We start from the raw sequence: 12,394 nt of genomic DNA on the forward strand, positions 1-12,394 counted from the left end.
CCAGGGCACCTCTTGGAATTTCCTGGAGCTGCATGTCAGGTGTTGACAGGAGGATTGCTAATTTTGCCAGCATGCCATGCTAAATACTGATTTAGGTAATTTAACACAATGTCACTTGATAGAAGCGCTTCTGTAGCTTCTTGATTTTCTTCTGAATATGAAACATAGATGAGATTCACCACTGATAAGTCAAATAATCGTTCTGCCGTGATGACTGGGGACATGGGATGAAACACGAGGCAGGTTTCAGTATCCATACTCCTAAATTTTGTGTGAGTGCTGTAAAGCTTTTCCTCTCTGGCCTCATGTATTTTACCAAAACACATTATCTCTGGAGAAGAACTGAGAAAAAATGTTTCCAAAATGTTTGCTGGCTTTCTGAATAATGAATTGAAATTTAATATTCTTTAACTACAAAATAGTAATAAATTACAATTGCACAATTTCTTACAGTTTTTATTAAGATCAAAACTTATTTGTTCAGACTAGATTTATATAAATAAATCACGGTACATTTTTACTTGTGTTTAGAAGATTGTAATACATATTACAAAATTAGGAATTTTTTTTTTGTCCCCCAAACCATCACTGCAAAAGGAATCATGCATTATTTCTACTAAACAAACAAAATGCCCACCTAATTGAGAGAGCCTTGATACAGGTATGGCCCTACTCTCCAAAATTAGACATGAAACATAGAGATACCAGGACTATTTATTGAACAAGAAATAATAAAGTATAGTACAATGTCCATGTGTTATCAAAACCAAAAGTATACCAAAACAACACACCTCTCTTCACGCACCTTTGCGATGGGTATCGAAGATGGCAGCCGGCCAGCATGCAACCAAGTAAAACATCTCAGTTTTACAATGTCTACGTTTGAGCAAAAGAAGGGGAGGAACTAAAGAGCCCAGACAAAACAAACGAACAGATGGAGAGCCCAGATATTTTAAAGTCCTCCCGTCACCTTCCCCTCTGCGCCACGTGCGCCGCCTTCGCTCAGCGGGCGACGCCTTTCCTGGGCAGTGCCACCAGTGCCTTTGGTGGACCTCTAGAGAACTGCAGGGCCCTGGAGAAGTTCCACTGTGGTTCCTTGCTCAACCCACTGTATTAGAAAAGAACTGTGAACACAGCTCTTGGAACTGCCCAGCCTTGGGCGCTGTGGTGCCGCTGGAATACAACTGGTATGGCTCAGCTGTCACTTCAGCACTGAATTAGGGTGGCACTAATTGCAGCAAGATTCAAGGTGATACTGTCACCAAGTCTGTCCTGCTGCCCTATTTTGCAGCACAGGGGGCTTCTATTAAACTCTACAGTATTGTGGTTTACTTTCTCTACGTGCTTTTTTTTTTTCTACTAGAGAAGAAATCCATTGTTTTCTCTCTTGAAGCTGAGATGTAATCATTTAGCAATGCATTGTTCTAAAGGGACAAAAGTATTTCACCGATGACACTTCAGATGGAGTCACCTGATCCACTCTTTTCACTTCCTTCTGTTTGAGCAAAATGTATGAACAGGAAAATCATTCCAGATGGATTTCTAGCTGGGTCAAACAGATTTTTCAAGTGAATTTCCTGGTCCCTGTTTATTGTTTGTTACTTTTTAAACTAAAAGAGTTTTCGTCTATTTCTTATTTCAGTTGCAGACACTTCCCCTCAGTGCTCAAATGTTGCTAGGTGATAAGCATGTAAATCAATATATCTCTTGTGTCTCTGGATTTGAGTGCTCATGTTAATATAGCTACATACCATGCTTGGTGTTTAAAACACAAGAATGAAACCAAACTAAACCAAACCAAACCAAAGAATACAAACAACCCTAAAGCCCCCTCAACAACCACCCCTCAAGCCAACAAGGGTGGACTAAAACAACCTCCTTTTCTTTCATTCTTTCGCATTGCCCTTTGCTGTTGTTTCATTTTGTATTGATCCAGGAGTTCCCCTACCAGAGGTTAAATTGGACCTCTGTGTAACAAGTGTCTCACATGTGCTGCTTTTGTGTTTCATGAATCTGCTGGCATGGAAAACTGAGCCACACAATGGCTGATAAAAACAGTTTAGACCCTGGGTCTTTTATCCTACATATTTGTTTCCTGTTCTGGTAGTCCCTGCTTCCCCAGACTGAGGTGAATATTTGCTTATCCACTGCCTGGGCTATTTGCAGGGAAAAGCGTAACAAAAGAAAACAGCAATGCTTTTAATGTCTTGTGATTTCAGTGGAAAGAGATAAAGAAATACTTGAGCACTCAGCTGCAGAGGAGTTGCGCTGTGTTTGTCATGGGAATATCAGGCCACTGTCCTTGGTACTCAGCCTCACTGTCAGTAACCTGGAAGGTTTTCCCATTGCCACTCCGTGCTTTTCCACAGAACAACACCTGACATGGAGGCTTGTTATGGAAAACTAAAAGCAACAATTTAATAGCACGTTGTTAAAGAGCAAAATGGGACTAAAATCTTGCTGCGATGCACTTATAAGTGATTTTCTCTTCTATTTTAGAGTTATGATACTTGTCATACAATGTAATAATGCATTCAGAGCAAAGAAGAAAACAAATGAGGATTTCAGCTTTGAAATCATTCTTGGGAGTCTACTGCTAATTTACCACTGAGAATCACAGTTCAGAAAAGAAAGGCTGAGCAGCATGGGGACCATAGCCTTCCCTGGGTTTCCAGTTGAGTTTGTAGCAGAATTATCTATCCTCTGGTCCTTCCAGCAGGCTGTGGTATTAAATTAACACAGTCCGAAGACAGCAGCAGTCTACTGGCCAACCAGAGCCAGAACACAAAAATATTTCAGGTCTAGGGAATATCACCGGTTAAGTGGAGTATAAAGGTGAAGAGTGAAGTATCCAAATATAGAAAATATTTATCATTCCTTAGATGCACTACTATGATAAGGCAGGTATTTGTAAAAAGCACATATTAATGCCACAGCCTGAGTAACAGTTTGCAAGTTATGAGCAAAAATTAGAAGAGTTGAATAAATTTAGGGTTTTTTTTCTCATCTCTAAGCCTTTGAAGTCTGCTGGATTCCACTTTAAATGCTCACTGTCACAGAGATTTCTTTCCCTGTTTTAGTAGACCTCGGTTCAAAATAGTTCTTTTGATGCCAGACCCTTGAGCATTAAATAAACTAAGCACGGTGATAAAATAAAAGAACTGCAACCCACTGGTTATTATAATGATACCACTTTTCAACTGATGTCCCTTTGAGCTGCTGGGGACAAATCCTAGAAAGGCTCCTGCAGTTTTCCATGGACACAAACTGAGCTTGCTGTGTAGTTTTTTTTCCCCTTCCCTGCAGTTTCTGTTGCCAACAATGCAGTGGGAAGCATGCCCGCTCTGCATTCCAGGCAGAGGTGCAGTGTGGAATGGTTTGTCCAGGAAATCAGAGAACTCCGCTCCTCCTCTGCTTATGCCCATCTCCCCTGGGTGACTCCTGGGAGAGCCTGGGTAAAGAGCACAGGATTCTGCCCGAGGGGAGGTTCATGCATGAACAGATATGCACATTGTCATGTATCACTGGCCCCCTGATAGAAAGCTGAAGGTGCAGTGGAACAGTTTTGCCATGGCAACATTAGTTTTGTTCTTTTGGAAATGCCCAGTGATTGCCCTCCTAAAATTGTGCTTGGGCAGGTTTGGAATTGCTGTTTAGTTTGCCAGGTATACCGTTGCCTGTGGCAGCTGTATTCTCTACAGAGTGGCAAGAGATTTTTGAAAAACCACTCTGCTTACAGGAATTCTGATTTATGTCTGCAGCCTACATTTACAACAGATCAAAGATGTCCTGAAAGTTCCAAGATGTTCTTTACCCACAGGTAATTCTGAATTTTGTGGAAGATCCTCATTGAAAGGTTATGAAACTGATTTTTCAGACTTGAGGCCAAAATTTTTGATATTTCTTCAATTTGTGCATGCATGTTTGTGTCAGCAGAGTTGCAGATCCAAAATGCTTGGTGAACATTCATCACATACAAGATGTGAAGCAATGTGTGTGCACATAAACTTATCTGAAGTCTATTTAAATGACCAAGGCTCCCTCTCTGTACGAACATGGCAAACAGCTGTTTTGTATAAAACATCCACGCTTTGCATTTTCATCTTTTAAACAAAAAATTCCCATGTAAAGATGTGAGTCAAGTTCTCTGTAGAAAACACTGGAGGATGAGAGAACTCCCATGTGTGCCAGGGTCTCCTGCTTTGGGGCACAAATTTCATTACGTGACGGAATGCAGTGCTTCGATTCATTTTCTTTTAATGGTCAGAGTCTGTCAGAATTTACAATATGCCATCATGTAAAACAGCCCTGCTAATTCTACCACAAATAATAAAGGAAGTCTTTACAGGCACTATATATTTGCAACAGCATTTTCAAATGACATGGTGTGTGTGTGTGTGTGTGTTTGTTTATATGATCCAGCAGTGCCACCTGGGACATGCTTCCAACAGTTTGCAGTGTCCTGGACACGACTCAGAAAAGTTGACTGGAAAATCATCCACGAAGGTTGAGGACTAACAACCTCCATGTTATACAGACGGTTATCTCCTTTCTCAAAGAACATGCTGTCATTACAAATACCATATGCATCTTGTTCTCACCCAGCAGAACTTTATTTACAGGTTTTTTTCGGATTTGAAGGATTTCTGCAAGGAACCGTATTAGTTTGTTTTCATGTCAGGTGAAAGGAGGCACCAGCTGAGACTGAGGACGCAACTTTTCATCAAAAAATAAACATCTGATGTCAATCATTCTTGAAAAAAAACATACTTAGAAAGCTAACCATTCACAATACTGCACCTTTTTTTGCAAATACAAGGACAATGTTTGTTGCTGCTTCCCATATTTGTTGGTTTACATTGCTATAATTTTGCTTGTAAAACTTGGGTTATTCCGCTGAACAGAAATGATGACTTGAATTTGGGTAATGCCTATGACCATACAAATAATCTATCAGTAGCAGTAGTGTCAGCTGGAGAATTAATGCTACAAGTGGATAACATCGCGCTATTTGAAACCAATAGCTCTTCACACAGTAGAAGACTGAGGGTCCTATTCAGCAAATATTCAGGGTCCTATGGCTGTGGCCACAGAGGTTCCAGAAGCTGTCGCTGAGTCTAATCCTGATTCAGGAACCAAAATGATATGCTGTGTATATATTTCTCTGCACAGCCTGGATGCGCTGGACACCCTCCCCCACTTGATTCCTGGGAAGGAAAAAAAATATGTCTCTGTTTAGCTTTCAGTGACATGAAAAGCAATCGACAGTAATGAAATCTAAAGAAGTTAGCCAGGCATGTATGAAAAGAACAGGATGCCTGTGGAAAGGGAAGAGCTGTCAAAACCTAATTGTGGGCTCTGGCTGCAATGAAATTTATCAAAGAGGGAAGACAGGCTGGATATAAGGATGTAGACAACTTCTGCTACGAGACACTTGTGGGCAATGGTAACCCTTACACTACACCTCGTGTGCTGTGTCAGGACATTCCTACCAACACTCGGCTACAGCCGAGAGCTCCCAAATGCCCAGGTCAGCATTTCAAGCATGGCACTCCAGCCACCATCCTCCCTGTCACTGGGGGCACAAACACCTGGGCAGAGCTGCCCCACTGCTGGCAGCAGCTGTGCTGAGAAGGCATTGAGCCTTCCTCCTGCCACACAGCCCATGGGCACTCCCTGCTCAAACTGCCCTGCTGGGGTGCCCAGGCACCAGGAAACGCAACTCCTTACGGACACAGGACAAGACTGTGGGATTCTTCCCAGCTTGCAGCATCTTCATAATGCCTGACAATCTTTTCTGGAACTGGCCTGTGGCCAGTGCTCACAACCAAGCAGGGAAATCTTCAGTGGCACTGTGGTAACACAGCTGCACTCCGGTGCAAAAAGTAAACTCAGAGGGGCTGTGAACTGCCTGCCTCCAAGTATTACTGCCCACAGCATCATTCCTGGCTTCATATGGGTGCTGTGCTCTTTCCTGTCTTTCAACATTGAGGATTACTCTGGGGCTGTTCCTAAAACAAGATACTTCCCTTCGACTGGGAGTACTGCCTGACTCAGCCAATGAGAACAACAATGGGAGTAAGTCATGGTAACTTTAGGAAGCAATTTAGTCCGATCTTTGATGAATTTCTGTGTCTCATGAATCAGGATTAGTGTTCCCTGTATTGGGGAGAGGATTAGACAGAGGGATTAAAAGGACATCTTTACCCCACTGGACTCTGTGGAATAGCCCCTGAGGATATGGCTAAGAAAGAGTTCAACAGGAATGCCAAATTTCTGCTGAATAGGTTAAAAGGGTGAGGAAGCCTCTTCGGCAGCCATCCAAGCGCAGAAGACCTGCATAACATTCCTGCTGAATAGGGCCCTAAAGACAAAAAACAAAACAAAACAAAACAAAACAAAAAAAAACCATAGGAACTTTGAAAAGCTTTTCTGATTGTGTCGCTTCTTATCAGCGCCTGAGATCTCCACAGACACTTAAACATATTCTTTTCAGTGCAGTTAGGCATCCTTTGAGATGTGTTAGTGCCATGGATGATATATTGTTACAAGAAAAGAAGTCAAATTACGTTGTTGTATTTAAAAAAAAATAGGTCTTGATTGTTCTGTAAACAAGGTCCATTTCTTTATATCAATTACCAGTGAAAGTTACCCAAAATCTTATTTAAAAAGCAAAACCAAACCCTCAATTGAATGTATAATCTTTGGTCTTTTCATGGCTATATATTATAGGCAACAATTACCTTCTGTCTCCCTGAAATTGGAAGGAGCAGACTTAACTTGTGTGTCCTGTTTCCAATTTAAAAGCGTTTCCAAACCCGTTTCTAGGATTTACTTCAGGCGCGCGGATCTTGGGTTTTCCCATAAAATTTTATCCAACTTCTAATGCCGTGTGGGAGAATATTCACCATTATTGCAAGGGGGAAGCAATAAATCAAAGCCTTACCTCCACAAGAGGATGCCAGTGAGCGATGGGCTTCCGAGGGTACGAGAGCATTTCGTTCCAGTGGTCACGACCTAGACTCTCTGCATCGTTGCCTACTTGACAAACTCCAATGACCTCATTGTGACCTACACTGTGAAAATGGTCCATAACATTTTTTTCTTAAAATTTTACCTTTGGAACCACACCGTTTGCATATTTCATCAGAGAAGTTACTCGTGGATTTTTAGGGTTAAGCCTTGCCTGGAGAATACAATGCACTTGGAAATATGCAGGTTTGCTCTTTGTGTTTCCCACTGCTTAGAACAATTTGATACTCCCCCCTCGTAGCACACAAAATATTCCTTGCCCATGTTCTGTAAGGAGCTGCAAAGGCAAACAGGCTCTAAGACACAACTTTATAAATGGAGCGTGTGTGTTAAGGCTTGGTATAAACGTACAAACAGAACATCAGTGTGTGGCCTCTCCGATTAAATGCCCAGTTACCTCAGTTCTGCTGAACACGTGCAGCTTAATGATGTCAGTTGTGGATGCAAATCTATATTTTAAAATTTAGTAGGGAAATTCTGCCTGACAAAACAAAACAAAACAAAAAAATTGGAGACCTCTACTCAGATCAACATGACATTAATTCCCCGCTTATAGGGAAAAAAAAATTAATAACTTTATTTCTGGGAGCAAATCTAGCGCGCAAGATTTTATCAGCCAGTATTTGACAGCTACAGGCATCTCACCGGTCATAATCCATAACAGCTATCGACAAGTTAATTTGGTCAATGTTTTCTGGAGGGACGTCAAAGACTATGGCTTCATTGTAAACGGGATTTAGGGTGTTCCTCTTGGTGGAAGTTTTCCTTTTCTTTAGCCGCCTTCCTTCACACATTAAAGAAACCTTCACGTAGGGATCTGTGTGGGTCATAAGAACAATGTTGATTTTTGACAAATGCAAATGGAAAGTGAAGGGAGACTTCTTGTGTGCCCATACCTGCTTGCAGGATTAATCTCCTGGACTTGACTGAAATTTGGGGTTCTCTGTTACCATGGAATGCACGGGAGGTAGGGCAGCTTTGAAAGGTTTACCTGGTTGACTGCTTGCAATGAACTTTTTAGGTTCAAGAAGCTCCTTGTTGTGTACCAGCTTCTCAAAGGGCATTAAAATATCCACTGAAGAGTGTTGTACATGACTATTTCATTCGACAGCTTGTGTATCAGCCTATTTATAGCAGCCTAATTACTTGTTAGATTTGTAGGACAGACAGAAGATGACAATGTTTTTCACAACGGGGTTTACTGATGTATGGTTAAATACAATTCAAAGTGTAACAATTAGTGTCTTATATTTGTCAAGAGAATTATAATTATTTTTAAACTCCTGAATGTAGCAAAAAAGAAAGCTATTTCTTTGTCGCTCCTTTCTGAGAGCTCTACAACTCCCTGCTAGTATTTAAAAGTCATCTATTAAACTTGTTTCACGTTTATAATTTTTATTGTGGGATTTTGAAAGGGCTGCTGAAAGGATTTGGGGATGATCACTGCTTTGTCCATATGCCAGCAACAGCAGAACTGGCTCAGTGGCTCTTGGGGACAGTCAGAGAGAGCCAGTCTGCCTCTGTGTCATAGCTGTGACAGTCTGCTGCGCAAACAAATTCCCAGTGTTGAGGGAATCCATTTTGGCCAGGTTGTTTCACTCTGAATTACAGTGGCATTGGAAATAATAATCTTGCAATCTTTTTGAGAGAGCAACTTATTTTAAACTGTTGCTTGGAACTAAGCAAAATAAAATGTATTATTTATTTCTCATAAATTCCTATACTCAAGCAGAGCTCACAGTATAACAACCCTCCTCTCAAAAATCATTCTGGGATTTGAAAGCGTTGAATTCTGTGTCTTTGGAGGGAAATGGGACAGAAATCCACACTGAGCATTAAATTCTTTCCTACCTGATGCTCCTGTGATATCCATTGCCTTTAAATTTCTTGCCTTTATTATTGTAATAGTTAGTCTACCAGCTGTTGGAAGGTAGCAGAGCGAAAACATAAGGTCACCAAGATCCACGTTATCCTGTTCCAAGAAAAGAAAGATAATGTGAAGTAAAAATAACAATGTTTCTACTCCTAGCAGGATTTAAAGATAAAAAGACACCTTTGGGGATCTACTGTTATGCAGTAAAATCTGAATTCTCATTCTGAAACGTATCTGAAGAAACAGCCGTCCATGTGTGTACAAAATTTGAGTCACTCTGTTGCTAGACCACCAAAGTTCTCCAGGGTAAATGAGGTTATAGTTTCTAGCACTCAGTCCTTGGAGATGACACACATCTAAATTATGAGGTGCCCTGTGAGGGACTGGAAAACCTTTGTTCTATTTCATGTTTTTTAGTGATTTGCCTTTTCACTGACAAGCAGCCGCAGATGTCTGTGCCTTTCCCTCTGCTCTGCAGCGGGAAACCCACAAAGACGTTCACAGAAAAAAAAAACCCATGGTTTGGGCAGGACAAAGCTTTGTGCAACACTCAAATTTGCATGAACTCAGGTGTGGCAGGTCTGAAGCATCTATGGCAATGAGACAGTCTCCACCAGAAGCAGAGTAAGGGTTATTATTAATTGCTGATCATAATAATAATAATAACAACAGCAACTTCCTGGACCTCGCACAGACAAGCCCCCTTAAGTAGGCTTATCTATCTGTTTCATTGATAGAGTAATTTGGAACCCTCTCCTGTGTTGATAGCACCAGGGCTCCAGAAAAGTACTAGAAAATTTTCAAACCCTGTTTGCAGTTACAAAGCATGACTGTTTTTTAAAGAGGGAAATCCATCTCTTTCGTTAAAAAAATAGTAAAGGAAGGATTGCATTAAATGATTCCTTTGATTTGATTTGCATTTTTTTTGACTGAGCAGTGAATTCACACTTTCATAGACCTGCCTCCTGTAACTTAATATTTCATTCTTGGCTGGAAAAAAAAAAAATAAATTACCTGATCCTTGAAATTAGCAATTTCAAGGCCACATTCCAGGTTTTATAGGGAAGAGAAATGCAACTGTGGTGGAGTTTGTTTATCTTGCTTACTTAGCTTTGTGCAATAGCTGCTCATCTTTCCCAAGCTGGTTCCTTCTCCGTCAGTCACCAAAAGCTGAGAGGTGGTGGATGACGTAGAAGGAGAGGGAAAATACCTGGAAAGAGCTCCTAGCACAGGTTTGTCTCTGAGGCAGCTGCTGCTCAGACCGATGCCCAGAGACTGTGCAGTCACTTTCTGTCACTTCATGAGTTAGCAGGGGACATAAGCACGACAGAAAGCATTGCTGGCACAGAGCTCTAGAAAAATATTGTTCCAGGAGGGAATTCTAGAGGTCACATGATCCAACCCCTTGCTCAAGAGAGGCATCTTTAGCATCTTTAGAGGCAGCTTTAGCTCACAGCTCATTCAAAGAAGAAACCAAACATGTACAGCCATTCAAAAGTAGATTCTTTCATTGTGCTTTCATCTAAGAGATGCAGTCAAAAAGGAAAAGGCTGATATTACAGGCCATTTGTCAGGAATAACCAGCTTTTAACCCTATCACCTTTTCCATTCTAAAGATCAGTGTTTCACGGTGGCTGAGAAGCTAATAAAGGCTGGGGCAACATCGAGGTGCCTGCTATGACTCAGACTGCTTAGTGCCTCTTGATAGCTCCCACTTGGAAGCAAACCTGCTGCCACAAACTGTGTCACTGACTCACTTGGTGGGAGGATCAAAGTGTTGCTTGGGATGCTGTGAGAAGTCCTACAGGTTAAAGAGGTGTCAGCACATCCAGGAGAAATTTCTCTTGGCTAACACCTGCCCATAACATTACCGGAAAATGACTGATCTCTGAAATTTTCCCAGTGACCAGCTGGAACTCGATGCCTACAATCAGGAAAACGGGAAGCAAAGTTTTCACTTGCCCTTCCCACTGTGAGAGCAACTTCCAGCATGTAAATGTGCTTCCCCAGCTCTGAGGTGCTGAGATTTGTAGCTCTGAAATTCTCTCTTGTGCAGCAGCTCTGAGGGGACCAGAATTTCATAAGCTATTTAAAGATATTTAAAGATATCCTTTGGGAATTTGTCACTCTTGCAAACTTTGACAGGTTGTTTTTCCTCAACTGGTCACTACCCTTCAGAAGAAGACAGTGTTTTTGGATCAGTTAGGTTTTCCCTGACCACAAAGCAGACCATCAGGCATATTTTGTTTTAACTGTGTATTTTAGCATCCTTCAATATTACCAACTGTGCCAAAGTCCCTCTTTATCCAACTCCAGTGCTCCATGTGGTGATTAGGAATTCATTCTGCGACTACTGCAAATTCACTGCCACTACCAAATATAAAAGTTTCCATTCCAGACTTGATCATCCTGAACGAACAATTTTAAAAACTTTTATCCAATTTTTATCAAGAAGTTTATAGGTAAATGAATTATCACACAATTGTTTTAGGAATTGAATTCAGATGCCAAGAAAAGTCAGAAAATCACAGAATATCCTGATTTGGAAGGATCACGGAGTCCAACTCCTGTCCCTGCCCAGAAGAGCCCCAAGAGTCATACCCTGTGCCTGAGAGTATTTGTCTCAACACTTCTGGAGCTCTGTCAGGCTGGTGCTGTGACCACTTCTCTGGTTCCAGCCCAACCACCCCTTGGGTGAAGACTCACTCCCAATGTCTAACTTAAACCTCCCCTGATCCAGCTTCCTGCCATTCCCTCGTGTCCCATCACTGGTCACTGGAAAGAAGAGTTAAAATATAACTGCACAAATGGACTGCTTAGGAAAAGAATGGATCACATCTGTAGAATGCAATATTAGCAATCAGGCCATAATATACTTACCCACAAGCTTTGCCTTACAAATGAAAAATAATTGTCACCTGCCTTGTGATACATTTTTTACCAAGTGCCATGCAAATCCTTCTCTCAGTCTGAAAAAAAGCCCTGTCTTCTCATACTTTCATTTGAAATTGTAGGGAATTAAGGACTGCTCCATCATACTGGCTACTTGTAAAGTTTGGAAAGAATTTTTATTACAGAGAGAGCCTTTCCCCTTGCCCTGGCTATTCCTCCCTGTCTTACCCCTATTTTCTGCAATCAAAGGGCAACACTGAAAATTGTTGCAAACGAGGGGTCCTCAAGGGTCAGTTAGGGAGGTTTAATGAGGGAAATGTTCCTCAGAGAGTCCCACAAACTGTGGCTGCCCTCCAGAATCTGCACGTGTGTGCTCATTTCCCTGGGTAACTGGAGGGGAACAGGCACCATGCTCTGACGGGAGAGCAGCGTTGTCACGGGCGCCACCCTCCCATCCAGCAAACACAGGTCTTCTCTACAAATTCAGCTTTTTAACAGAACCAAAGCCGATGTACCAGGGTGTAGAGAGGATTACTGCACATCCTCACAAGTTTAAAATCACTGAGCTACACAGCTTAAGCCACGGATTGTCACTAA

General features: G+C 41.6%; 1 protein-coding gene across 4 annotated transcripts in view; it reads right to left on the bottom strand.

The window, feature by feature from the left end:
- Positions 1–443: 443 nt before the first annotated feature.
- SYT9 (synaptotagmin 9) overlaps positions 444–12,394 on the bottom strand; it is a 69,793-nt gene continuing 57,842 nt past the window's right edge. For 2 of the 4 annotated variants that reach the window (XM_066187216.1, XM_066187218.1), the window contains exons 4-8: positions 8,884–9,004; positions 7,678–7,849; positions 6,947–7,076; positions 6,208–6,364; positions 5,120–5,207 (exon numbers count right to left, since the gene is read on the bottom strand). In XM_066187216.1, coding sequence (XP_066043313.1) covers positions 6,257–6,364; positions 6,947–7,076; positions 7,678–7,849; positions 8,884–9,004 — 531 coding nt within the window. In that variant the 3' untranslated portion in view covers positions 5,120–5,207; positions 6,208–6,256. Of the gene's footprint in view, positions 5,208–6,207; positions 6,365–6,946; positions 7,077–7,677; positions 7,850–8,883; positions 9,005–12,394 lie in introns of those variants that run through there. The other 2 variants (XM_066187217.1, XM_066187220.1) reach the window with 2 other exon arrangements.

This window comes from Chamaea fasciata, unplaced genomic scaffold (assembly GCF_029207755.1).
Source record: "Chamaea fasciata isolate MVZ Bird 193981 ecotype frontalis unplaced genomic scaffold, bChaFas1.0.hap1 SCAF_7, whole genome shotgun sequence".
NCBI classification, from domain to species: domain Eukaryota; kingdom Metazoa; phylum Chordata; class Aves; order Passeriformes; family Sylviidae; genus Chamaea; species Chamaea fasciata.